The following is a 27,609-nucleotide window of genomic DNA, read 5'->3' on the forward strand; positions in this document are numbered from 1 at the left end:
ATTCACTAGTGTCACTTTATTGGTGTGAATTAGTGACATTGATCAGTTTTATAGTCATTTTTGGCATTTTTATGTTCATTGTTTTTACTTCATCGTTCCCTTTAAAAGATAGTCAAAGCTGTAAGTATACACATCGCATTTGAGTACATACACAGTTTTTGGCAGTACAAGTCACTTGACCCATCGCCATTTTTTTTTTCCTAAATGAGAATATAGTACAATGAACATTTTCAACTATTTTACCAAAACGTAAATTCGGTAGGTTGTTTATACTGGGTAAAGTATATCATGTGATATAGAGGATAGGATAACAGGACCTAGGACAGCAGTTTGTGAATCTTGGAGTGGGTAGATGCTGTACATTTAAGTAATACTTCCTGAAAAAGTGGATTAGTGACATTAGAAATGCTCAGTTGGCTAACATTATATTTTTATTAGCCAAATGAAACAGCTGACTTTTAAAGATATATTTATTATTCAGTAAGTATTTGTGGAGCTATCTGCCAGACATAGTGTTGAGTGTTCAAATTTGTAGTAAGGAAATGTGTATTTAATTTTGTTTTAGAGTTAAGAACAATTAATAACCCATTTAATATGTATGTTTTTTTTTAATTAAGGAATTGGATTTTGTGAAAAAAGGACAAAGAAGAATTTTCTGCAAGGATCGTATCTAAGTGCACTTTTTCCTGACACATCGTTTCTAGTAAGATGTTTTTCCTTTTTCTATGTTATGAAGTAAATAAACACAATGGAAATGTTTTTTAAAAAATAAGACAGCCTTGTGAGTTTGAATAGCAGTCATTTTGAAGTTCATGTTGGGGGTTAATGCAGATTAATTAAGGAAATTGGTAAAATCCAGTTGAAGTGCATCATGTCGTGTGGTGACAGTTTCTCACAAATTTTTTTTTGACGCTGCTGAGGTAATCCCGAACTTTTACATCTTTCCACTTCCATCTTCCATTTTAGCTACCCTTATTTGAAAAAAAAAAAAAAGATCTACAGTAGCAGTCCATCTTTGCTGTGACAAATTGGAGGAAGACAGGGTTTGAGGATATGAGTTACATGTGATGTGGAGAGATTTTCAAATGAAAAACAAAGTGGACAAATCTAGCTATATTTCTTGAAAGGTGGAAGGGTCAAAAGAAATTAAGCAAAAACAAAAGAAATTAAGCAAATTTAAGACATATTTTTTAAAATGTGGACTTTTTTTGTGACTTTGAATTTATTGCCTTAAATCACAAGCCCACACTTGTGAAGCTCTGAAGTAGGCTATTTTGATTTAAAAACACATTAATATGTAGTCCTCCAAAAGCTTTCATGAGTGAAGCTTCACCTGAATTCTACCTTGTATTCAAAATGAAAAAGGATGAATTTTATTAATACTAGAATAACTTAGAATAATGCAACTTTGAAAAATATTAGGGTGTAGTTTTTGGTGTGTATAGCAAGTTAACATTTTAAATATTAGATACAGTTGATCAAGCCTCATGATTATGTCAGTAAAAACTTGGGAAAGGTACTTAAAATATTTGTTGTTCTTGTTTTAAGAATAGTTTTGCTATTTAATTTAAGGTCTAAATTTTTCCTTGAATAATTAAATGGTAGAAAGAATTTAGTTTTATGAGCTTATTACAAAATGAGTTTTCCATTAAAATACTTTATTCTGATATCAGTTTTGTATGATCATATAGGTTTCTTGATAAACCTTGACTGAAAAACAGCCCATGTTATGATACCCTTTAGTTTGAGGAACTAGGGGAAAAGGTGTTGTTTTTCCAATTGAAAAGTATCCTTCAGTACAAAACTTGTATATGTACAAGAAGGATACACATTTTAAAATATAAACCTTGGTTAGTCTTCTGTAAATCTTTCAATGTTTATTTGGTTTTTTCTTTCTTCGTCTTTTTTATGTTTCTCATATATGTATTTTTTGCTCACTAACTACTCAAAACTGAGTGATTTGAGTTAAAGCACTATATAGGCATTTAGCGATTCTCATTTCATAGCTCAGGACCGGGTACCTTCTCTGAACCTCCATGATGGCTGTGGACATAACTTCAGCTGTTACGATATTTTGTTAACGTTTAAGCTTTAGGGTATCCTCTGTGATACTTCTCCACTAAGCTCCAAGGACATAGACAGCGTCTTATTCTTTATGACGGGTTTTGTATGATTCTGAGGTTTGTGATTGAGTTAAGAGCTATGCTTAGGAATTACTCTGAATACTTAGATGGGAAATGCTCTTTCTTTTGAGTAGATTCAAATGAAGACTGAAGAACCTCAGATTTGGGATTTTCCATATAATTCTGCCGTAATTTGGAGTAGGAATTGGGAGGAGTTAGCACAGAGATTGGGCAAAATTTTCCTACCTTCTTTCTTTTCCTTCATGTCTTGAAACTGCTTTGGGCTCTTTTATTTTAGGTTGATGAATTTTTATATATGGTATTAGGTAAGAAATGAGATTTATTTCCTTGCATATAAAAATCAAATTGTTCAAGAATTATTTTTGAAAAGATTATACTTTCCCTTGTTGAATTCCCTTGACAACTTTGTTGAAAATCAATTGACATTATATATATGGGTCTATTTCAGTACTTTCTATTATGCTCTGTTGATCTATGTATCTGTCCTTATGGTAGTATTGTATTACATTGATGGCCATAGCTTTATGTAAGTCTTAAAATCAGGTAGTGTAAATCCTCCAACTTTGCTCTTCTCTTTCAAAGTTGTTTTTCTATTCTAGGTCCTTTCCATTTCTCTACATGTATTTTAGAATTGGCTTGTCAGTTTCTACAAAAAGCCTTAATGGAATTTTGATAATGAATACTTTTATCATAGAGGCTAATTTGGGGCAAGTTGATCTCTTGAGGATGTTGAGTCTTCTGATGTATGAACTTGGTATCTCTTTCCGTTTAAATTGTCTTCAGTTTTTTTCAGCAATGTTTTTGTAGTTTCCAGTGTAAAGGTATTACACATATTTTGTTAAATTCATCTCTGTTTTCTATTTTTATGCTGTTGTAAATGGCAACTTAAAATCAATTTCTAGTTGTTTGTTGTTAGTATATAGAAATATGATTAATTTTTGTATAAAACTTTCTAATTTATGATTCTGCTAAACTTATTCTAGTGGCAGTTTTGTGTTTTCCTTAAAGTGTTCTGTGTAAGTTATCATCTTGTCTGTGAATAAAGACTGTTTTACTTCCTCTTTTTCAATTTTTATGTCTTTTACTTCTTTTGTTTGCTTGTACTGCCTAGTAGTCCCGACAGTGCAATATTCAATAGATGTGATGAGCTGATATTCTTGTCTTACTCCTGATCTTAGGTCAAACACATCCAGTCTTTTTAGTTTTTTAAGGAATCTCCATACTGTTTTCTATAATGGCTGCACCAAACTACATTCCCACCAACTACTAGTGTAGAGGAGTTCCCTTTTCTCCACACCCTCTCCAGCATTTATTGTTTGTGGATTTTTTAATAATGGCCATTCTGACTGGTGTGAGGTGATACCTCATTGTTGTTTTGATTTGCTTTTCTCCGATAATTAGTGATAGAGCATTTTTTTTTTACATGCCTGTTGGCCATTTGTATGTCTTTATTGGAGAAATGTTTGTTTAGGTCTTCTGTCAGTTTTTCTGATTGGGGTTTTTTTTTTTTTTTTTTGCTATTGAGTTTTATAAGCTGTTTGTGTATTCTGGAAATTAAGCCATTGTCAGTCACATCATTTGCAAATATTTTCTCCCATTCCGTAGGTTGTCTTTTCATTTTGTTTATAGTTTCCTTTGCTGTGCAAAAGCTTATAAGTTTAATTAGGTCCCATTTGTTTATTTTTGCTTGTATTTCTCTTGCCTTGGTCTACTGCCCTAGGAGAACATTGCTAAGATTTATATCAGAATGTTTTGCTGCCTGTGTTTTCTTCTAGGAGATTTATAGTGTCTTGTCTTATGTTTAAGTCTTTAAGTCATTTTGAGCTTATTTTTGTGTATGGTGTTGAGGGAGTGTTCCAACTTTATTAATTTACATGTGGCTGCCTAGCTTTCCCAACACCACTTGCCAAAGAGGCTGCCTTTTCTCCATTGTATATTCTTGCCTCCTTTGTCAGAGATTAATTGACCATAGCTGTGTAGGTTTATATTTGGCCTCTCTGTTCTGTTCCATTGATCCATATGTCTGTTTTTGTGCCAGTACTCCACTGTTTTGATTACTGTAGGTCTGTAGTATTGTCTGAAGATTGAGAAGGTTATTCTTCCAGCTTTCTTCTTTTTATTCAGTATTGCTCTGGCAACTCTGGGTCTTTTGTGATTCCATATACATTTTAGGATTATTTGTTGTAGTTCTGTGAAAAATGTCCTGAGTAATTTCATAGGAACTACATTAAATCCGTAGATTGCTTTGGGTAGTATGGCCATGTTAACAGTATTAATTCTGCCGATCCAAGAGCATGGGATATATTTCCATTTCTTTAAATCGTCTTTAATTTCCTTAATCAGTGTTTTATAATTCTCCATGTATAAGTCTTTTACCTCATTGGTCAGGTTTATTCCTAAGTTTTTCTTTTTTTTTTGATGTGATTTTAAAAGGGATTTTTTTTAACTTTCCTTTTCTGATATTTCATTGTTAGTGTAAAATACAACAGATTTCTGTATGTTAATTTTTTATTCTGCTACCTTGTTGAATTTGTTTATCAGCTCTAGTAGTTTTTGTGGGGAGTCTTTAGGGGTTTTTATGTATAGTATCATGTCAGCTGCATATAGTGACAATTTTACCTCTTTTCTTCCAATTTGGATCCCTTTTACTTTTTTCTTATCTGGTAGCTATGGCTGGGACATCAAGTACTATGTTGAATAGAAGTGGTGAGAGTTTCTAGCAGTCCCACTCCTGGGCATATATCTGGAGGAAACTCTAATTTGGAAAGATACATGTACCCCAGTGTTCATAGCAGCACTATTTACAATAGCCAAGACATGGAAGCAACCTAAATGTCCATTGACAGATGACTGGATAAAGAAGTTGTGGTGTACACACACAAACAGAATGGAATACCACTCAACCATAAAAAAGAATAAAATAATGCCATTTGCAGCAACATGGATAGCCCTGAAGATCATCATACTGAGTGAAGTATGCTAGAAAGAGAAAGAAGAGTACCATATGATATCATGTACATGTGGAATCTAAAAAAAATGACACAAATGAACTTATTTGCAGAGCAGAAACAGACTCACAGACATAGAAAACAAACTTATGGTTACCAGAGGGAAGGGTCGTGAGGAGGGATAAATAGGGAGTTTGGGATTTGCAGATACTAACTGCTACATATAAAATAGATAAACAACAAGGACCTACTGTATAGCAAAGGAAACTATAGTCAATATCTTGTAGTAGGCTATAATGAAAAGGAAGTTATATGTATGTACAACCGAATCACTATGCTATACACTAGAAATTAACACAACATTGTAAACTGACTATACTTCAGATAAAAAAAACTAAGCCACAGCAGCATAAAATCCAGTCTTTTCCTGTTAGGTATGGTGTTACCTATAGGTTTTTCATAGATATCCTTTGTCAGATTGAGAAATTTCCCTTCTATTCATAGTCTGCTGAGAATTTTTTTCTTATCATCAGTGGGTGTTGAATTTCTATCAGACCCTTTTCTTGCAACTATTGAGATGATCACATGTTCTTTTTCTCTTTTGTGTATAATGTAGTCAATTACATTAATTAATTTTTGAATATTGAAGCAATAAATCATGCATTTCTGAGATAATCCCCACTTGCTAGATTTATTTGCTAAAATTTAGTATTTTTTTTCATCTGTGTTCATAGTAAACATTGGTTTGTAGTTTTTTTAGTAATGTGTTTGTCTGATTTTTGTATCAGGATAATAGGGTGAGTTGGAAAGATTTCTTCTGGAAACATTTTCATACAGATGATGTTATTTCTTCTTTACATGTTTGGTAGAATTCACCAATGAAAACCTCTGGGCTTGGAGTTTCTTTGTGGGGAGCTTTTAAACTATGAATTCAATTTATTTGATTGATATTAAGCTACTCAGATCTATATTCTTTTTGAATAAGCTTTAGTTGTGTCTTTTAAGGAATTTGTCTGTTTATGTAAATTGTCTAATTTATTGGCATGAAGTTACAAATTATGTTCCTTTATTCTGTTAGTGTTTGAAGGATCTATGCTCATATCCTCTCTTTCATTCTAATATTTCAGGCCTTTTTCTGAAGGAACAGTTAGTATTTAAAATTTTTCTGTCTGCATCCCATAAATGTTGTTATGTTGCATATTTGTTTACATGCAGTTCAAAGAATGTTTAAGTTCCTTTGTGATTTTTTTCAACCTATATAATTTCCAAATAATGATAATAATAATAATAGTAATAATAGTAATAATAGTAATAATAATAATAATAATAATAATAATAATAATAATAATAATAAAAAATTTGGTTAATTTTCCAGATACCCTTTTCTAGTAGGCTTTTAATTTAATTCTGTTGTGGTCTAAGAACATACTTTGTGTATTTATTCTAGACTGTGAAATGTTGTCTGTGAATGTTTTAGGTGCCCTTAAGAATATGTATTCTATGTTGTTGAGTGGGGCTTTTCTAAAAATATTCATTAGGTCACATTGGTTGATAGTGTTCTTCAAGATTTATCCCTTCTGATTTTCTATTTGTTACAGTAATTACTGAGAGAGGAGCCTCGAAATCTTCAACTTTAATTGTGGATTTGTCTGTTTTTTCTTTCACTTACTAGTTCATGTATTTTGAAGCTCTAATAAAGGTGCATGCATGTCTAGTTTTTTAGGTACCCTTAATGAATTGGGTCCTCTTTCCCTCTTTATTTCTGGTAATATGTTGTGAAGTTGTTTCTGAAATAGGTTGTATAGTTTCTGACAGAAAGTGTGCCATTATTCTTATTTTGTCTCATATGCAGATTTCCTATTTTCTTTGATCTCTCAAGTCATAAGACTTTTTTGATGACATGATTATGATGTCATTTGTGTAAGATGTGCCTTAGTATGATTTTCTTTGAGAAAATTCTGCTTAGAATTTATATATATATATGTATATATGTTTTTTAAACCAAATTTAGAGACATACTAGCCACTAGTTCTTCAAATATCTCACTTACCCCAAGTGGTTTTTTCAAGGGAAAGGAATTTCAGTTATACATTCGATATTGTCTCTCTTGGCACTTATACCCTTCTTTTTTGTTTTTTGTTTTTTTTTTTCCTGTTTTGTATTTTGAAGGTTAATGTTATGTCTCCAAGTTCACTGATTTTTTTTTGCAATATATAATCTATTCTTAATACCATCCAGTATGCTTTTATTTCTGATAATTTTTCATCTCTGAAAGTTTTCTTTCATTTCTCTCATCATGTTCTTATTTACCTTTACCTTTTCTAACATGAAGAGCTTATTTATAATCATTGTTTTAATGCCTTCATCTGTTAATTCCATTAACTTTATCATTCCTGGGTCTCTTTATATTGATCAACTATCAACTCTTATTATTATGGGCCACATTTTCCCACTTCTTTTCATTTCATGTAATTTTGTTTGGATGCTGGACATTGTTCTGGGAAGACATTTTTCGTGTTTTTTTTTTATAGTGTTGAACTTTGTTTTTATATACATATAAGTTTCTTGGTATCAACTGAATCCTTTTGAGGCTTTTTTTTTAAAGCTTAGTCAGCATTGGTTTAGAGCCACCATTCTTGTGGGTTAGTCATCCATTAAGGTTGTACTTTTATGAGGGTTATAATCCTTCTTGAGCATTATTCTTAATTCAGTGTAATCCCAATGGATATTATAAAATTATTTTTTTAGTTTTTCAGTTTTTGTTTTGTGTTTTAAAGGAAATTTTATGGCCCAAGAATAGTTAAAGTAATATCAAAGAAGTTCAAATCAGAAGGTTTTCTCTACTCACAGGATGTATATCTACAATAATTACTTCCATGAAGAAATGCCACAAGAATAAACAAAAGAAAAAAAGAGCCTGGAAGAGGGAGAGTGTATACATGGACACTTGCTTTATCACAAAACTGGCACTTTAGAGTAGCAGGGAGAGAATTATTCCATAAGTAATACTGGAACAATTGATGATCCATAAAAAAATAACTCATGCTCCATCTATATGCAGAAATCAATTAAAGATTGATTTGTACATCTCAGCATGAAAGGCAAAACTATAAAACTTCAGAAGCTAATGTAGGGAGAACATGTTCGTGATCAATGAACAAAGATTCTTAAAAAGAAAATTTAAAAATACAAACAACTGATATAAATAAAGCAGTTGATAAATTTGATTACCTTAAAATTAAGAAATTTTGTTCTTGAAAGTCGCCATTAGAATAGACAGGCAAGCTAGAATGGTAGAAGTTATTTACAACAGATGTAGTGGACAAAAACTATGTATCAGGATATTCAAAGCCCTTCTACAAATCGGTGTGACAGAGACAAATAATCCAAGAGAAAATGGGTAAGAGTCACTTCCTAAAAGTGACATAAAGTCATTTCCTAAAAGAAATCCAAATATTCAAGAAATATGTGAAAAAGTTGCTTAATCTCATTAGTAATCCGGGAAATATAAATTAAAACTGCAAAGAGGCTCCATTATAAACCACTAGAGTGGTTAAAATTAAAAAAGACTGACAGTACAAGTTTTGGAGAGGATGTTAAGTTATGGCAGCTCAGTAAACGCTGCTGGTAGGAATGTATCTTGTTACAACCGTTTAAGGAAAGAATTTGTTATTTGCTTACCCTGTAACCCAGTAATTGCTTTCCATGGGTATACCCGTGAGAGTAATGAACGAACATGTGTATCAAGAGATGTGAACATGTGTATCAAGAGATGTGTTGATAACCTTGGTGGAAGTAGTATTTTAGTAGCTCAAACTCAGTACAATGTTCATCAACAGTTGACTGAATAAAATAGTGGCATATTTATACAGCAATAAAAATGGATGAACTATAGCTATACTACATAAGTGAGTATCACAAATATCATTCTCAGAAGGAGCCAGGACTAGACACATGCACCCCAGTGTTCACATTAGCACTATTTACAATAGCCAAGACATGGAAACAACTTAAATGTCCATTGGCAGATAAATGGATAAAGATGTGAGATATATATATATATATATTATATATATATATAATATAGATATATACACACACACATACACACACGCACACATACACAGACATATACATACACACATACAATCAAATACTACTCAGCCATAAAAAGGAAGGAAGTAATGCCATTTGCTTCCTTGGATGGACCTAGAGATTATCATATTAAGTGAAGTAAGTCAGACAGAGAAAGAAAAATATCACACAGTGTCACTTACATGTGGAATTAAAAAAATAAATGCAAATTTTATTTACAAACCAGAAATGGATTCATGGAAATAGAAAACAAACTATGATAACCAGAGGAGAAAGGTGGGGGAGGGATAAAGAGTTTGGGATTAACAGATACTCGGTTCTATATATAAAATTGATAAACAACAAGGTCCTACTGTATAGCACAGGAAACTATATTCACTTTCTTGTAATGAGCCGTAATGGAAAAGAAACTGAAAAAATACATATGTATGTATGTATATGTATAACTGAATCGCTTTGCTGTACACCTGAAACTAACATTGTAAATTGATTATGCTTCAATAAAAAATAAGAATTAATAAGAAAAAAAGAAGCCAGAAACAAAAGAATCCATAATTTGTAATTCTATTAATGCAAAGTAAAATTGAAACACACAAAAACAAAACATGGAAAATCTATCCTTTTTATGTTTGTATACATTATATATTAACACCAAGTATGCCAGTTCCTAATTCCATTGCATGCCTACCCACATTTCTATATTCCTTTTCACATTTGTTTAGAAATCTTCTGATTCTGAATATAGTGGTATACACCCAATCATGTTTATCTTTATAAATAAAAGTTAGACGTAGAGCACCATTTATATACAGGTTTGACTGAGGTGACTGGAGGTTTAAAGTTGTTAATATATTTAGTATTTCAATTATAACATAGAGAATGAAGATGGTTTCTAGTAGTGATAATTCAGCTTTATATAGGATGTAATTATTGGCAAAGCATTTTTTCCAGAAATCATTATGATAACCTGAAAAATACTTGGGATAGGTATAAGAATCTACATTTTTAAAATGAGGGGGTGAAAATATTGAAAGTAAGTTGGTGGTGGTGAAGGACTAGAATCTCCTTTTCATTTTCACACTTTGCTTTGCTGTGTCCTTTGTTTCTCTTGTGTATCCCATGTGAAGATAGGGACATGAGATTGATCTTATTTTATGTAGGTATAATTAATCTGGGAATGAAAGGTCATGTATGGATGGGCTTTAGTGTTAATATGGTCAGTTTACAAAGTCTCCTTTCTAATAATAATTTTAATAATATTGTGCCTCTCTCAGAGGAGCCCAAGGTGCCCTCTGGTTATAGCCTCATAATTTCCTGCAAGAGTTTGAGCTATGTATTTTTTTTTTTTTTGAGGTATGTTCTTGCTCCACTTTGTAGGACTGATATGAGATAGTGAAGAAGTGAGTTGCTGAAAATTACATGACAGTTCATTGGTATATCTAGAAATAAAATACAAATTTCATAGACTAGTCATTCTGGTAAAAATTTTAAAGTTACAGCTTCTTTTTAGTCAGTAGTTTGGATTATTTATCATGACTAATAATTTGCATCATTTTGAAATAAATTTGTCTTGCGTTAAGGAAACACGATTTTAAAAAAAGCTTCGAACTCTCTGTATGCTTAAATGAAGAGAGTGATATTGACCTTAAAAATTACTTCTAGTTTCTGTCAAATTTAGTTAATGTATAATTTTTAGTACCATATGTGTTGTTTAAAAAAGGTATATATTTCTGTAATAGGTATAGTGTAATAGGAATAGATTATTAACATTTTACCCCTAAGCTCCTCATTTTTTAGCATTCAGCTTTAAAATGTTTTTAATCTGAAAATATAGGGTTGAAGCATACAAAAATATATTAACTTGCTATTAGGGGATCCAAATTAACATAGAAAGATACCATTTTAGATTTTTAGATGATTTCTCTTCTCCCTCCAATCTGTTTATGTTTTGCTGTATTAACGATTTTGCCTAAAACATCTGAAATAAACTCATTGTGATAAGTGATAGTTTGGTGTTATGATTTTAGGCATTCAGTATCTTAGTTGTCCTAACCTTTCTAAGAAGCAGTTGTTTGGAGGTGTCATAGCCAGGCCACAGGTGACCTTTGCAAAGTTAGAAAAAGGCTCTTCTAATTTTTACGCGGATGCTGCCCTCTGTTAAGATGTGCAAGGTGCTGCCTCCACTGTTGTTTACAGTGGCCTAGAGTCATAATGATTTCTTTCCTTTCTTTTAGTAGCTTTATAGCATTTGAATTGTTTTGCAGGCCAGAATATCTGTCATGAGACCCACAAATTCTTTAATCAGTCCTTTTTGTAATTAGTAAGGGATTATTTCCTCAATGCTATCTGTATTTTATACTTTTATTGACCTTATTTGAATCAGGTATTAATAGTTTTAAATTTTACACAGCCTAATGTAAGTCAGAGCTTTATAAAGTTACGTATAAATGTAGGGCATGTTCTGCCATTATAAAAGTTATATAGTACAGAAAACTACATTTTCAAGTAATAACAAGTGTATGAGCTTTATATTCAAAGTAAAGTTTTGTTGAATCGTATCTTTACTAATATCCATCATTAGGTTCATACAACATATTGTATTTTGAAAGTGTGTAATTAGATACAGCATGTACAGTTCTGGCTGAAATGGAAAGCTTTAGTCATTTTCCATAAAACAATAGTTAAATGATAGTCTTAATTTAGAATTTGAATTTCTGCCTAGATTTAATTGTAAACAGTAATGAAAACATCCCAATTTTAGAGGCAAGAAAAATGTTCTTATATTAAAAGTAACAGATAATTCTGTAAGAGCAAAAAACCTCTAATTGCACTGAAAATTACAGTAAGATAGTCTCCCTCAGGTTTGGGTGACTAAGAGAATGAGTGATTTTTTGTTTGTATATTTTATAAGGGGATTTAGGACATTGTGTGTGTGCGCATGCATGCACATAGTATAGTTGCATTGCCTACTATTGAAATTGGTATTAAAATTATTTGATACTGCTTGATTCTGATTTTTGAAGCTCTTTTAGCATGCTGGATAGCTACTAGGGTTTCTTGCTTATTTAGATCAATTTTTTCCCCTTATAGTAGATAAAAATTATAAGACCCAAGGCATTCATATTTAAGTGCAATAGACTTACAATTATTCTTTTTAAACTATCATTCTACATTTTTGAAGTCAAGAATCATATAGAATGATAGCAGTGAAATCCGTAAGTGAAATTTAGAAGGCAGTTCTATTTACAATAGCATCACCTGAATAACATACTTAGGAATAAATTTAACAAAATAAATGTAATACCTGTACACTGAAAACTAGAAAACATTGTTGAACGAAATTAAAACAGACCTAAATAAATACAAAGATATACCGCGTTTATGGATTGGAAGACTTAATATTATTAAAATTGCAATACTCCCCAGACAGATTCATTGCAACCACATCAGAATCTTAGCTGGCTACTTTTGCAGGAATTGACAAACAGATTATAAAATTCACATGGAAATTCAGGATATCCAGAAGAGCCAAAAAATAATCTTTAAACATAATGAAGTTGGAAGATTCCCTCTTCCTGATCTCAAAACTTGGTACAACGCCATAGTAATCAAGTCATTGTGCTACTAGTGTAGGGCTAAACATACAGATTAATGGAGTAGAATTGAGAGTCCAGAAATAAACACTTATGGTCAATTGATTTTGACAAGGGTGCCAAGACCATTCACAGGGGGAAAAGAGAGCCTTTTTAACAAATGATGCTAGGACATCTTGGTATCCACATGTAAAAGAATGAAGTTGGTTACTTGCTTTATACTGTATACAAAAATTGGCTCAGAATGGATCAAAGACTTAAATGTAAGAGGCAAAACAATATAAATTTAAATTTTGTGACCTTGAATTAGGCAGTGCTTTCTTAGATATGACACCAAAATTGCAAGCAAAGAAGAAATAGATATATTCGACTTCATCAAAATTGAAAACTTTATGCTTCCAGGGACGTTATCAAGATAATGAAAAAACAGCCTGATGAATGGGAGAATATATTTGCAAATCATGTATCTAATAAGGGTCTAGTATCTGGAATATATAAATAACTCTTACAAGTTAACAATGAAAAGACAACCCAGTTTACAAAAGGGTTTGAAATATGCATTTCTCCAAAGAAGATACACAAATGGCCAGGAGGCTCTTGAAAAGATGCTTTCTATCATTAGTCATTAGGGAAATGCAGTTCAAACTCATATTGAGATACCACTTTACATCCACTAGGATGGTTGTAATAAAAAAGACAGATAATAACAAGTGTTGATGAGGGTGTGTAGAAATTGGAACTCTTACATATTGCTGGTAGGAAGGAAAAATGGTTTAGACTTCTTGGAGAATAGCTTGGCAGTTCCTCAAAAAGTTAAACATAAAGTTACCATATGACCCAGCAAGTCTGCTCCTAGGCATACACCCAAGAGAACTGAAAACATATCCACACAAAACCCGTGTACCACTGTTCTTAGAAGCATTATTCATAATAGTGGAAATAAATCTCTCAGCTATTGAGTGAATAAGTAAAATGTGGTATATCCATAAAATACAGTATTATTCAGTCAAAAAAGAAATGAGGTACTGATTATACTTAACACATATGAACTTTGAAAAGTGAGGGAAGCCAGATACAAAAAGGCAGCATATTGTATGATTCCATTTATATGAGATGTTTCAAATGGACAAATCCATAGAGACAGAAAGCAGATAAGTAATTATCAGGAGTTGGGGAGAGAAATGGGGAGTGATTTCTAATAGGCATTGGATTTCCTTTTAGGATGATGAAAATGTTCTGGAATTACATAGTAGGGATGGTTGCACAACTCTGAATACAGTAAAAAAAAAAAACAACACTGAATTGTACACTTTAAAAACAGTGATTTTAATGGCATATGTATATTATAACTCAATTAAAAATCATATAGAAATGAAAACAGTGGCCTACTTCTGATCTAATTTATCATCAAACCAGGATATTTTTGAGAGTAAGGGGTCTTGCTTAATAATTATACCCATACAATAAACAAAACTGGCTGTCCCGGGTAAGCCAGAGTGCATGTTCTCCCTGCTTCTTGGTGTGTTTAAGCTGTTTTCTTTCCTCTCATAGAAGAATAATGAATGATATACAGTTCTTTTTGTATCCTTCTTTATCAAATGTGGGAAAAAGAGTAAGACCAAGAAAGCCATGTAATTCAAGGAAATGGGAGAGAAGGTATTTTTTTTTTATGGAAACGAGTATAAGTATGTGCATGAAGTGCAATGTGTAGATATAGAACAATTAGGTCTCTATTCATTTATGTGATTCTGTGACTTCACTCTCACACATAGCCAATCAGTGTTTGAATGAATAAGGAGTTTAGTGCTGTAACATAATAAAACAGTTGCTCTAAACTAGGGATGTGCGCCATTAAAAGCATATCCCTAAAAAGAGATACTCTAGCTTGGACATTAGTCTTGATTATGATTTGATAGTTTTGTTGTGAGGCCAGGGTAAGGTTATGCAAAGTATACGTTTTAGCTCCTCAGTTGAATCTAGTATCCACTTGAGAGCCACTATATTAATCAATGAATTTTGATTCATTTATTGAAATGTATAGTGATTATTTTTTGTGCATAAATAGTAAACAGCAGAAGGAACTGAGAGAACCTCTCAGTTCTACACCCACCTGCCTTTTTATCTTCCCAGGGTCAGCTCTGTTGATAATCCAGAAATTGTGATTCCTCTCATCCTCCAAGAGTAGAGGTTGGAGAAATCTTATTATTTATTAATGATTTAAGGTTACATTGAAGCAGGAGTAGTAGTGGGAAGTAGGTAGAAGCTCAAGTTCCTTTGCAAATGCTTGAAATTATATCCTCGCTAGGGAGGGAAGGGTGCTGACATGGCTGTGCTGATTAGGAGGGGTTGGGAGATGGAGAGCTTTCAGGAGGTCAGAACTCTCTCAGCTGATAACTGCCCATGGCCTTTATATTTTGACAGCCCACTGTCGTGCCAGGTAAATTGCCCTCTGATGTTGGAACTAGGGGAGGACATAGTGCAGTGTTGTGGTTTTTCTTGTGCAGCCACACACAACTTAGAAGAAATTATCTTTACACTCTGCTACCAGAAAGTAGCATAGGCTCATGAAATTGGAATTGAATCACTCCTTGAAGATTTTGTAGTTCCACTTACTTAGTGATGGATCATACCCCTCCAGAAATGCCCCCAAGATATTTTTGATTGATAGCCTTTCTTCAGCCACTGCTTAAATTGTTCCAGTGGTGATGCTGTACTGTTATACTATACATGGTAGTAGAGCCAAAATTTGAACTCTGCCTCCTTGTGTGACTTTGGATAAGAACTAGCCATTTTGGCCTCAGTGATGTGAGCAGGAACTAGATCTCGTTATGACTTTAATCTTGTAGGTAATGTGGAGTCAGTGGAGATTTTATAAATGGGAATGATTTGGCTAGATAAGATGTTCAGGAACATTACGTATAGCAGTGTACCTATTGGATTGGAGCACGGCAGGAAAGATGTGAATACAAAAAAGAAATAGACTTGATATGTTTGGTTTTTAAAAGAACTTTGGATTGAGATACCTGTATGACTTGTAATAGACCTCAGTCAGATAATGTTTTGAAATTCTAAGCAAGTTACGAAGAAAGAATAACTGGAAATTGCACAAAGTGCTAAAGTAGAAGGAACATTTCAATAATGTTTAAAGTTCATGCTTTTTAGCTTTCAAGATTTTGATTTTCTTCTTAATTTTAAAAGTGACCATTAGTTTTTGTTGTTCATAATAACTTTTCTCCTTATCACAACAATGATGTTTATTCTAGGAAAAATAAAATGAAAATAATTTTCTAAAACTGACCACAGCTTATTAATTTCAATAACATTAATATACGGTGCCATCTTTTATCTCTGCACTCCATATCTACAGAATTTTTTAAAGTAGTACTAGAATTATATAGTCTGCCCACAACAATATATTTTGAATAATTTATTGTAAAATATTCAACCTTTCTAATAGTTATGGTATTTTATTACATGGACAGGTCATCCCTGTATACTTGTATAGTATTTTTCCCTCCATGTTTTCACTATTTTAGTTCCATTGGGATGAACATCCATATAGGTATATATATATTTTTTGTCATTGTCGTGTTATTTCCTTAGAATAAATTATTGAAAGTAGAGTGGGTTTTTCAAGGGAAGCTGAAGGTCAGGTTTCTTTCTGAATTTTTTTAAAATGTTGGGCAAATTATTTAAAGCCTATGTCTTGAGAATAGTTTTAGACTATTCATTTGCAGCAATAAATGAAATAATAAATGTTTTATTCCTTGGGACTTTCGCTCTCCCTCTTCATTGTACATATTATCCCTAGGTGAGCACATTATTTCCTACAACATTAGTATTATCTAAATGCTCAAGACTCCAAAGGTGTATTTTTTCCTCTAAGATCTAAATCTTATATTCTGTGTCTATATTTGACATTTCCAGTGCATGATCCATGACCGTCTCAAGTTTATATGTCCAAAGCTGAATTCTTAAAGAAGTAATTTAAATATTTTCTTTTGCTAGATACCTGTTTGCTTATTAAAAGGGTTCAGTTTTTGATTGTACATAGTTACAAAGTTTAGTAACTTTTAAAAGAATTTAATAATTGATTTGCCAGAATCAACAGAATGGGGTGTTCTGATGAACTCTAAGATTGGTGTTAATAAGGGCCAAGTTTAAAAAGTAAAGTTCATCTTTTGTTTAAAGTTCATGCTCTTAAAATATTTATTTACTTAAGCAACAAGATTCTTCAAAACAAATAAAATTCATTTTAGAAGACTGAACATCTGTGATCAGTATTCGTATGAATTGGTCTGAATCTGAGTGTTAGATTCTGTGATATCTCTTGAATTAAGACAGCAGAGCCCATATTGGGAATCTTTTAAAAAAATTTCTTAAAATTTTTTTTATTAAGGTGTAGTTGATTTACAATGTTATATGTTCCAGGTGTGCAGCATAGTGATTTGTAATTTTTAAAGGTTGTACTCCATTTATAGTTATAGGGAATCTTTTAAAAAATCTAGTTCCTAATTTTAATAAAATGACATACTGAAAAAAATTTCAGTTAACTGAGAGTTCAGTTTAAGCTAATTTTTTATTGTATTAACGTTGCCTGAATGCAGATATAGGCTTTGGGATATAGTTCAATTTCTTTTCCCCTCTAGGACAATATATGTTACTTTCTCCATTGGAAAAAATGCTCATTTCTGTTTGCTAAAGATTGATTTTATTTCTAAAGGTAGATTTCAAATACTGCCATTTTCATTAAAACTCATTTAGCTTTATCGTATAAAAATCAGTACTCATTTGACCTAAAGAGTTAGTGTTCAGCTTGAATTAATAAAATCAGAATACTGTGATTATTTTAAAAATGTGTACATCCCCTTTTGGGGGAGTATTTGTATTGTTTAAAATTGTGGTAAAATATACTTAACATAGTATTTACCATTTTAATCATTTTTAAGCATTCAATCTAGTGGCATTAAGTAAATTCACATTGCTGTGCAGCGATCACCACAGTCCATCTCCAGTACTTTTTCATCATCCCAAACTGAAACTCTGTACCCATCAAACACTAACTCCCCATTCCTTCCTCTCCTTATCCCTCCCCATTCTTGGCAATTACCATTTTACTTTCTGTTTCTGAATTTGACTACTCTAGGAATCTCATATAAGTGAAATTATAAAGTATTTGTCTTTCTGTGACAGGCTTATTTCACTTAGCATAATATTATCAAGGTTCATCCATGTTGTAACTTGTGATAGGATTTCCTTTTTTAAAGCTGGAAAATATCCCACTGTATGTGTATGTATTACATTTTGCTTCTTTGTTCATCTGGCTTCCATTATTTATTCGAAGAAGTGAGTTATAGCTTACTGTTGTTCTTAAAGTTAATCTTCTTTTATTTTTCTGGCTGCTTTTGAGCTCTATCTGTGGCTGTCTCTGCCTCTTTGTTTCTGTCCCTCCACCTTCCCCATTTACTTTGATGTGCTTAAATGTAGTTTTGTTTGTATTTGTTTTGCTTGGAAGTTTGTAGATCTTCTTCAGCCTGTGGCTTGATGTCATTGATCAGTTTTTTGAAGTTTTAAACTGTTGGGTCTTTAAATATTTCTTCCTCCCCGTATGTTCTCTCCTTCCTTTCTGGGACTCCAGTTACATATATTTTGGATCTTTTCTCCAAGTTTCATAATTTTTTCACACTCTTTTCTGTATTTTTCATTGTTGTGTCTTTTGGGGCTTCAGTGTAAATAAATTTTCTTATCTTCTGGGTCATTGATTCTTTCTTCAGCTATATCTAACTTATTAAATTCATCCATCAATTTCTTAATTTCTGTTTTCTTTAATTTCTATTTTTTAGCTATCTGTTTTTCATGTTTTTAGTATTGTTGCTAAAATTCTGTTTTTTTGAAAAAATCTTTTTAACACATTTAATTAACTTACATTGAAACCCTTTCCTAACAGTAACACTATTATCTGAATCTCCTGTGGGTCTATTTCTAGTGCCATTTTTAAGTCTTAGCTTTTAGTCAGGTCTTGACTGGGTGGTTTTTTCATTTTTAGACATTTTATATGAAAAATGATAAGATAATTTGAATTTCTGAGTATTTTTGCTGATAAGATTTACTTTTGTTAAAATCTTTTGAGAAGATGTTTACTGGTATGCTGCTAGGCTAATAATAACCAGGTAGCCCAGATTACTTTAATCAGATTGAGATGATTTGAAGCTATACTTCTTTCCTTGTGTGGCCTTGTCTGTTTCTGGTTTACTTTAGGGTATAGTACTTTGGATTCTCTCCAGCTTCCCACTGTATTTACTGGGGCTATTCCTCCTAGGGAGGCACTGAATTGAATTTTTGTGCCCCCATCCATAAAACTATTGAAAGCTTTTGCTAGCTTCTCAGCTTCTCAGCCAGTGTTTTAAAAATCTACAAATGATTCTAGAGGGAAAATGAGTCTTAAGTCTGGTCTCACCTATTTCTTCCAGGTTTCAGCCATGCAAATTCTCACTGTCTTGAAAGTTTTTCAGTGGTTTTAAACAGATTATTGTTTGTTTTGCTTTTTCAGTTCTCAGGGGAAGATTGATTCGAATCAGCCTACTCCACCATTGTCAAAAACAAAATGCTCAGATAGAATTAGAATTTTTCAGATTATACAAGATAAGTGTATATACTTTATAGGAGTTAGCACATTATTTCTGCAGTGAAATGTGTGAATATTTATCATACCCAGTAAAGTACAAGTTTTCATAATGGGAATTGGATGATTAGAGAACATGATTTGGGGTAAGCCAACTTCTATTGTTTATATTGCAGTCTCTTAAGAAAACAGAAATATTCTAATTCACAGCTGCTTGTTTGATTGACTCCTACTAGTGACTAGCCGTCTTTCAGTTCCTCTTTTGTTTCCTGCTCTTTCTTGTCACGGGACTTTTGTACATGCAGTTTTCTCTGCCTATTATGTACACCCTCATACTCAGCTTCGAGTATGAAGCACATTCTCGATGAAGCCTGCCCTGGCCCATGAATAAATTTTGTACAGACTCATTTTTATGATAGTTTTATTAATGTGTGTTTTCCCCTACTAGACCGTGAACTCTGAGATCAGAAATTTATGGGGTTTTTTTTATCCTGTGTACCTAGTTTGGAAGTACCTGTTTTGCAAGTAGTTGATTAATTAATAGGTTATCAGTTGTTAATAGATGATCAGTTAATGTTTATACAGATGAAGAAATAACAATGAGTAAGGGAAGATACGAAGAAATACTGTGCTGATGATAATGATGCTTGTAGTGAGAATTGAAAAACTGCTTTTGAGCAAAAGCCAGATTTAATCAAACACTATATTTGCATGGTACAATTGAAATTTTATAGCGATACATGTGCAGTATTAAAAATGCTTCAAAAAAGTCCCCTGAGAATTTATTATTATGAATATTTTAACATTTGTCCCCAATCCCTCTGTAAATAATTTGTTTTGAAAGCACTAGATTTTTGACATAGCTATCATTCAGAGCATGACAAATTATATCACTGCCAGACATTCTGCTGTAGAGATAAATGGAATTAAAAAATCCTTATTCTTGAAAGATTCACAGTCTCAGAGGAAGATGAACTTGGAATTTATACATGCATACCCACAAAGTAAGGTGCTCTCGTTTATTCTACCAGGGGAAATTGGTATTGGCTTCATCAGGGAGATGATATTCGAACCATATCTTGACTGAATGAGGAGGAGTTAATTAAATGGCTAAAAGAACAGTATTTCATTTAAATGCATACAATTTTGAAAGTATGTAGTGTCTTTGGCAGCTAGGGCAGTTTGCAAGAAGAGTTTGTAAAGCCATACTGGGGCTATCCAAATTATTAGTTCATCCTTTGACATGAAGACCATCAGAAGCTTTTAAAGATATTTCATAATGTTTGAGAGTAGACGTTCTAGAGCCAGCCTCCCTGAGCTCATATTCCAAGCTCTGCCTTACTAACTGTGTGACCTTGGACACATTACTTAACATCTCTCTTCCTTAATATCCCTATTTATAAAATGGAGATGATAATTATAACTCAGGAGATTGTGCTTATTTTGAATGAATTAAGACATACAGGTACTTAGAAAAGTGCCTGTCACATAGAAAAATCTCAGGCAGTGGCTTTTGTTTTGTTGCTATTAAATGCAATGAGGAAAAACTCAAAGGTTGTAATTGCACTCTTTTAGCCAGAACTAGAAGCACGAAAAAAATTCAAGAGCTATTTTAGAGGTAAAGGCTTTAATTTATTTACTAATTTCAGCTGATATATGCAGTCTGTGCAGCATAAAGGCAGGTTTGAAATTTGTGTAACATTTTCATGACTTGCAAATTTAGAGAGTTTATATTTTCTCTTTGTATTTTCTTTTAGATCTTACAGAAAATTTCAAGCTGTAGCGCTTGGACCAGAAGCTGAAATAATAGAAGCTGTGTACAATGCATTAGGGTATTGAAGAAAATTAATTTTTGAATTAAATATTTGGAATATAAGGAAGGAAAGGTGACTGAAAATGGGGCGGAAGAAAATACAAATCACACGCATAATGGATGAAAGGAACCGACAGGTAAATGAACATTTTAATTAATTTATGTAATTAAGGTAAATATTATTTAAAAGGAGTATAGGATAGAATGGTTGATTTTAAAAAGTTAATTTCAAGTCTAAGTATTTTTATTTCTAGACTACATTAAAAATTTAGCAATTGAAAACTTTTGACCTTCCTTCATGTGCTTTAAAGAAACTTTCTTTCTTATTTATTACTCTTATTACAGAAATCATTTTTGCTAATTATAGAAAACATAGGCAAAAATAGGAAAAGTAAAATTACTGCAGTCCCACCACCACCAACCATTGTGTAGATTTATCATAATATAGTTAGTTTTCTGTACACTTTTTATGTTTGATTTTGTTTTCTATATATTGATAATTATTTTAAATTATCACCTCTATTTTTATAATTAGGTAATACCTAAGTTAACTATGGTTATCAGTGAATATGTTCTGGTCAGTTAGATTTTCTTATTAACCAACAAATAATGTTTTATAACTGTTATTATCACAAACATTCCAAAATTATGTTTCATATCTCAGCTGTAATTGAAAAATAATATATTGAACTTAGTTTTCAGTACCAATGTCAGTAAACTCTTACAAATTCAGAATAATTGTAATGATGCTGATATATGTATGATGCTGAGCAGAAGTTGTAAGAGTTTAAAACAGGGGTTGGCAAACTATGGGCTTCCTTGGGCTGGCCCATAGGCTGGTTCCATGGGCTGGCTGCCTATTTTTATAAATAAAGCACAGTTAGAATATTGCCGTGCCCATTTGTTCACATACTGTCTGTGACTGCTTTCATGTTAGAATAACAGAGTTGAGTAGTCACGCCAGAGACTGTATGATTCATAGACCTAAAATCTCTACCCTCCGACCCTTAATAAAAAGTTTGCCAACCCCTTGGGTTCAAAGGAAAGAAGGGAAAATAATATCATAGAATATTGTAAATGAACTACTATTTGAAGCATATGCAGGAGGGATAGATGCTGTCTCCAGAAAGGCTGCACATCAGAGTTTTCAAGAACAGCTAGCTTCTGGAAGCTTACCAGGAACAGAACAGTACTGAAGATCTGTTCTGCAAAGTCTGAGTAGTAGTTCACCTGGTAATGCAGGTATAATGAGAGACAGAACTTAACTATGCAGCTGGTAGAGAACTTAGTGGAAGTGCTTAGGGTTGCCAATAGAACAAATTGAAGAGGGTCCTTTTTTCAGCTCATGAAGATTCCTTACCTAAAGTGTAAGGCTCACACGGTGTAATTTATTATGAAGGTTGATAAAATAGAGAAGACCAATAAAATAACGTTCCATCATTCCAAAGGAATGATTCTAAAGTTGCAAGTAAATTTCCTTTCAGAAATCTGAGGATTGTGACATGTAGACGGGGCATGGGGACCTGTTTCATCAGCATGTGCAGGATAAATGTAAAATAGAATTTACTAGTGAGTGGCATACAAGCAGAGAATTAGCAAAGCACATACGATCTCTTGCGCTTTCATTATCCCATCGGGAGTCATGTTTAAATTGAGCATAGATAGACTAGAGCTCCAGTGGAAAGGACGCCACATGTTTACAGGGAAAGGAGAACGAGGAATACGTAAGTGACTGTGTCATGGGACTTTTTAAGTTAAGTAAATGACCTTGTTTAAAAAAACAAAAGAAGCCTGCCACTATATCTCAGCAACTAGAATTAGGCTGTTTTTATGTTGAATTTACCTGTTAAGTCATCTTCTTGCCAAGCTGCCAAATCGACAAGGGTATCTGAATTTCTCCTCAGATGATTTTGGCAAAGAATGCGGAAAAGATAGAAAGAGGTAATTGGGCAGTTTATTTTTAAGGTTAGATTAGGCACATACACAATTTGTCATAAACTCAAAGGGTATTTTAATTTTGCTGATTTTGAAATTTGTGAATTTTGAGTTAAAAGTTTCATTATTCTTGCATTAAAGGGGAAAAATTGTTTCTATGCAAAAGAGATGTCATTTATTTTGGATGAATCAAATTTGAATACCTACTGTATCTGAGAGACAATTAGACACTGGGAATGCATTAAAAAATATATGGCCTACATAGGAGATTTAAGTGTATTGTAAATAGAAGTAAGTTTAGGTGATGGAAGTGTTTATGGAAGGAACCACCAATCTTTGATGGCAGGGTAGTTCAGGGAGCAGTTACTGAGGGAGATAATAGCAAATAGGGTTTTGAATTACTAGAGTTTTGGGGCTAGTAAGATAAATATCACACGTCAAGTCATTGGAACAGTGAATGAAAAATCTGTTGATACTGTTGTGCACTTAAATATCTCCTTCACTTCACTTCTGCTTGGAAGCTTTCACTTCACTTCCACTTAGAAGCTTCTGCTGAAACTGTGTGTTTTTCCTTCTTGGTCTAATACACTTCTTTTTAAAAGTATACTTTGTATTAAACTATAACATAAAGAAAAGCCTACAAATCCTGTGTGGCTCAGTGAATTTTTGTTAAAAAGAGCATGGCCATGTGGCCAGCATACCCCAGTGTACCATCCCAGAGACACTCTTTGTCCTGTTTCCCAGTCATTATCACCCTGCCCAGAAAAGGTCTTTAACATAACTTCTGACACCAGATTAATTATGCCTGTTGTTGAATTTTTTATGAACAGCGTGTGTTCTTTAGTGTAACATTGTGTTGGTGAAATTAATCAGTGTTATTTTGCATGGAGATACATTTTGTACATTTTCATTGATGTGTAGTATTCTGTTGTGCAAATAGAACACAATATATGTATTTTTTTTTTCTGTTGTATAACGATTTTGGGGTTGTTTTCTACCTTGGGACTATTATAAAGAGTGTTGTTTTGAATGTTCTTGTATTGTGTCTTTTGGTACACATGAACACTTGGATAGACCCCTAGGTGTACAATTGTTAAATCACAGAGTATATATGTGATCAGCTTTAATAGCAATTGACAAAGAGCTTTCTAAAAAGTGGTTGTAACAATTTATAATTTAAATTTTGCCGGCAGTGTGTGAGAGTTACAGCTGCCCTACGTCTTCATCAATACTTGGTATTGTCCTTTTTATTTTAGCCATTCCAGTAGGTGAGCAACAGTAATATTTTATGTTTTATTTATTTATTAAAAAAATCTTTTTCCCCTCTTGTACGAGATCTTTTCATGGGGTTGGGGCTTAAGGCTCCTCTTGGAACTAATCCTTGAGTCCGAGCCCCCAGACCAAGTGCTCCATACAGATACTGGAATTTTTTTGAACCCATCTCTGAAAGCTCAGCTGCCTTCATGGGGGATGCAGATGGGGTGGGTACAAGGCTCCCTGACAGAGCCCAAGCCTGAACTGAGGGCTTTCATGGCACTACTGGAATGCCTGGTGGAAACGAGGCAGGGTGGTGGTATTCAGGCTGGAGGTGAAGGCAGGAGGCAAGGAGTGCAGAGGCCCAAAGTTCAGTGGTCCCGCAGCTCCCGGGGAATCTTGAGGCTGAGCTTGCAAAGTGGTGAGCAGGGGCTGCAGCTTGGCCAAGCCTTCTGTGGCCCCAGATGGGTTACACAGGGACAGGTTGAGAGGAAGTAAAGGCCAGTGAATGGGAGAAGTCCACATTAGCAGTGCAGAGGGCTTCAGAGAGGTTGACGGGGGGCTCTTAGCAGTGCTTCACCTAGGAGGGCTGCAGCTGCTGAGGTGAGGTGGGCTGGGTTCAGCAGATGAGAGAGACAGGCTTCTAGGAAGCTCCACCAGAAAACTGTCTGCCTCCACTTTGGGCAGTTTGTTGGGCAAGTATGAAGTAGATCCAGGCTGGTATTTTGGAGGAAGATGAGCTGAGGAAGAGAGAGGTGAGGATTCCAGAGGGTAGCTCATACCCATGGGCAGCGAGGGTGGCACGCCCACACTGAGCATGGTGGGGATGTGGGCACCGTACATATCCGTGGGCAACATGCCAGGAGAGGCCTTGGCCCCTATCGCGTCCCGAGAGGCCGTGCACAGCACAGGGCTCAGCTCTTCCTTCACGTTAACTGTGGAGCTGCAGCCGAGTAGGCCTCACATGTCCACTGGCTCTGACTTGATCTTGAGTAGCTCTTGCAAGTGGCTCTTCTTGACATGGCATGTCAGATGGTCTTTGCGGCCAAATCACTGGGCACAGTTCTGGCACAGGAAGTCCTTCTGGCCTGTGTGCACCACCAGGTGCCACCACACATCCTTACGAGTATAGAACCGCCTGTCACAGTGGTCACGGGTGCTTCTTTCCCTTGGTACCACCTGCTAGCCGGCGTAAATGGGTCTTCAGGTGGTCTAGCAGGGCCCGCGTACTCTCAGAGGTCTGCAGGCATACCTTGCTGCTGAGGCCTTGCAGCGTGCATGGCCAAGTGGTGCCAGTAGCCCAGCTTTGTACTGTAATTCTTACCACATTCAGAACAGTGGAGGACCTCTTGGTTGGGATTGTGGATCTGCAAGTGGTTCTGCAGATGGTCCTTGTGGTGAAACATCTTAGAACAGTTTATGCACTGGTGGGGTTTCTGGGCTGAGTGGGTGACCTCGTGGCTACGTGTCCTTGGAGGCAGAAGCCTGGCCACAGTGCAGCTGAGGGCAGCTGTGCAGTCTCTGCTCTGGATGGAGGAGGCAGCTAGGCCTCAGCTTCTCCCCATTTGAGAAAGATGTCCCCGAGATTTCACGTTGGCACTTCACTTGACTCTGCCTCCTGGCCCCGAGGCCTGGGAACTAGTTTCTGGCTCACCTCCTCCTGCTTTGCATCTTAAATCCAGGGTGGGGACACTGGTGAAAAATGTGGTCATGGCAGTGTTAATGGCGAAGGGCCAAGTTATTGAGAAAGCCTCCCCATCAGCTCCATAGGGCTCTCTGCTCTGTCCCAACCCCCAGCGCAGCCTTCAGAAGACAACCTCTTCACTGCGTGCGGGCCCTGTGCGGCAGGCCAGGCCACGCTTGGGCTCCCAGGCCCCCTCAGGCCCCAGTGGTGGTGGCGGTTGGACCATTGTCAGTAATGTTTTAATTTTAAGTTTCTTTGATGTCTGATGAAGTTGATCATCTTTTCGTGTTTTTATTGGCCATTTAGCTATCTTTTTTGACTTACCTGTTTCTCTTCTATTTTTTTTAGGTGGATTACCTGCCTTTTTTTAATTAATTAGTATACGTTCTATGTGTATGTATAATCTGATAATAGTTTTTTATCCATTATATACACTACAAATATCTTCTCTCGCACCATGGCTTACCTTTTCACTTTCTTAACCTTTTTCTAAATGAGTAACATTGACGTTGTCCAGTTTACCTTTTTTTCCCTTTATGGCTAATGTTCTTTGTGTTATGTTTCAGAAATCTTTACCTATCACAAGGCCATGAAGGTCTTTTCCTATGCTTTCTTTTATTGTTTTACGTTTAATGTTTTTTAATCTATTATTCATTTGGAGTTTATTTTTGTATGTGGTTTGAGGTGTTGGGGTCAAAATTACTTATTTTTTTGGATGGAAATTCAGTTGACTAGTGCAATTTATTGTAAAAACCATCCCAAGAAAACAAACAAAACTTATTATAATTTAGATTTTTTCCACTGGATGTATGAATTGATTTCAGGAGAACTGAAATCTTGTAATACATTATTATATTTACCTTCCATTTGGTTTTCATTAATTCTTCCATAATGTTTGGTAGTTTTCAGTGTATAGGTATTACACATTTTTGGTTATATTTACTCCTCGGTATTGGATTTTCTTTTAGTGTTATTACATTTTCCCCCATCATTCCTTAGGATTCATAATACTTTTAGTTCCACAGGGTTAATTCTTAGGGAGGTAGACCCTGTGTTGGCATCTTGTTAGTAATCTGAATTCGCTATTTTTAAACAATATTGTCAACATTAGTAGTTATCTTTTGTTCTGAAATCATAATTGCCATCGTTATTTAATTGTAGTTCTAAATTTAAAAGATTCATTGAATATCACCAGTCCTCTACTGAGGCTTTTGCATCTTTTGTTGTTTTAATCCATTTCTTGATTTATGGATTCATGCAGCAATTTTTTTTAGCCCCATTCTTTCATGTGGCATTTTAGAAGCTGGATTTGCAGCATTTGAACAAAACTGAAAAAATAACTATTGTGATTTCTCTTGAAATTAAATCATTATAAAGAATTTACATCATTGTATATAATTTATATCTTCAGCTGAAAAAAACAGTATTTGTCTTGGAATAGTAAGTTGAATATTGAATTGTAATTATGTTGTCAGTATTCTTTAAGTAGTCTAATTTTAGGTTCTGTTACCTGTGTCACAT

General features: G+C 34.1%; 1 protein-coding gene and 1 pseudogene across 7 annotated transcripts in view; one reads left to right on the plus strand and one right to left on the minus strand.

The window, feature by feature from the left end:
* MEF2A (myocyte enhancer factor 2A) overlaps positions 1-27,609 on the plus strand; it is a 124,255-nt gene that overhangs the window by 27,332 nt on the left and 69,314 nt on the right. For all 7 annotated transcript variants that reach the window (XM_032469019.1, XM_032469021.1, XM_032469015.1 and 4 more), the window contains exons 2-3: positions 618-703; positions 21,160-21,352. In XM_032469019.1, the coding sequence (XP_032324910.1) occupies positions 21,299-21,352 (54 nt within the window). In that variant the 5' untranslated portion in view covers positions 618-703; positions 21,160-21,298. The remainder of the gene's footprint in view (positions 1-617; positions 704-21,159; positions 21,353-27,609) is intronic.
* LOC102523241 lies at positions 24,061-26,562 on the minus strand (annotated as a pseudogene).

The sequence above is a fragment of the Camelus ferus genome, chromosome 27 (assembly GCF_009834535.1).
Source record: "Camelus ferus isolate YT-003-E chromosome 27, BCGSAC_Cfer_1.0, whole genome shotgun sequence".
Taxonomy (NCBI): domain Eukaryota; kingdom Metazoa; phylum Chordata; class Mammalia; order Artiodactyla; family Camelidae; genus Camelus; species Camelus ferus.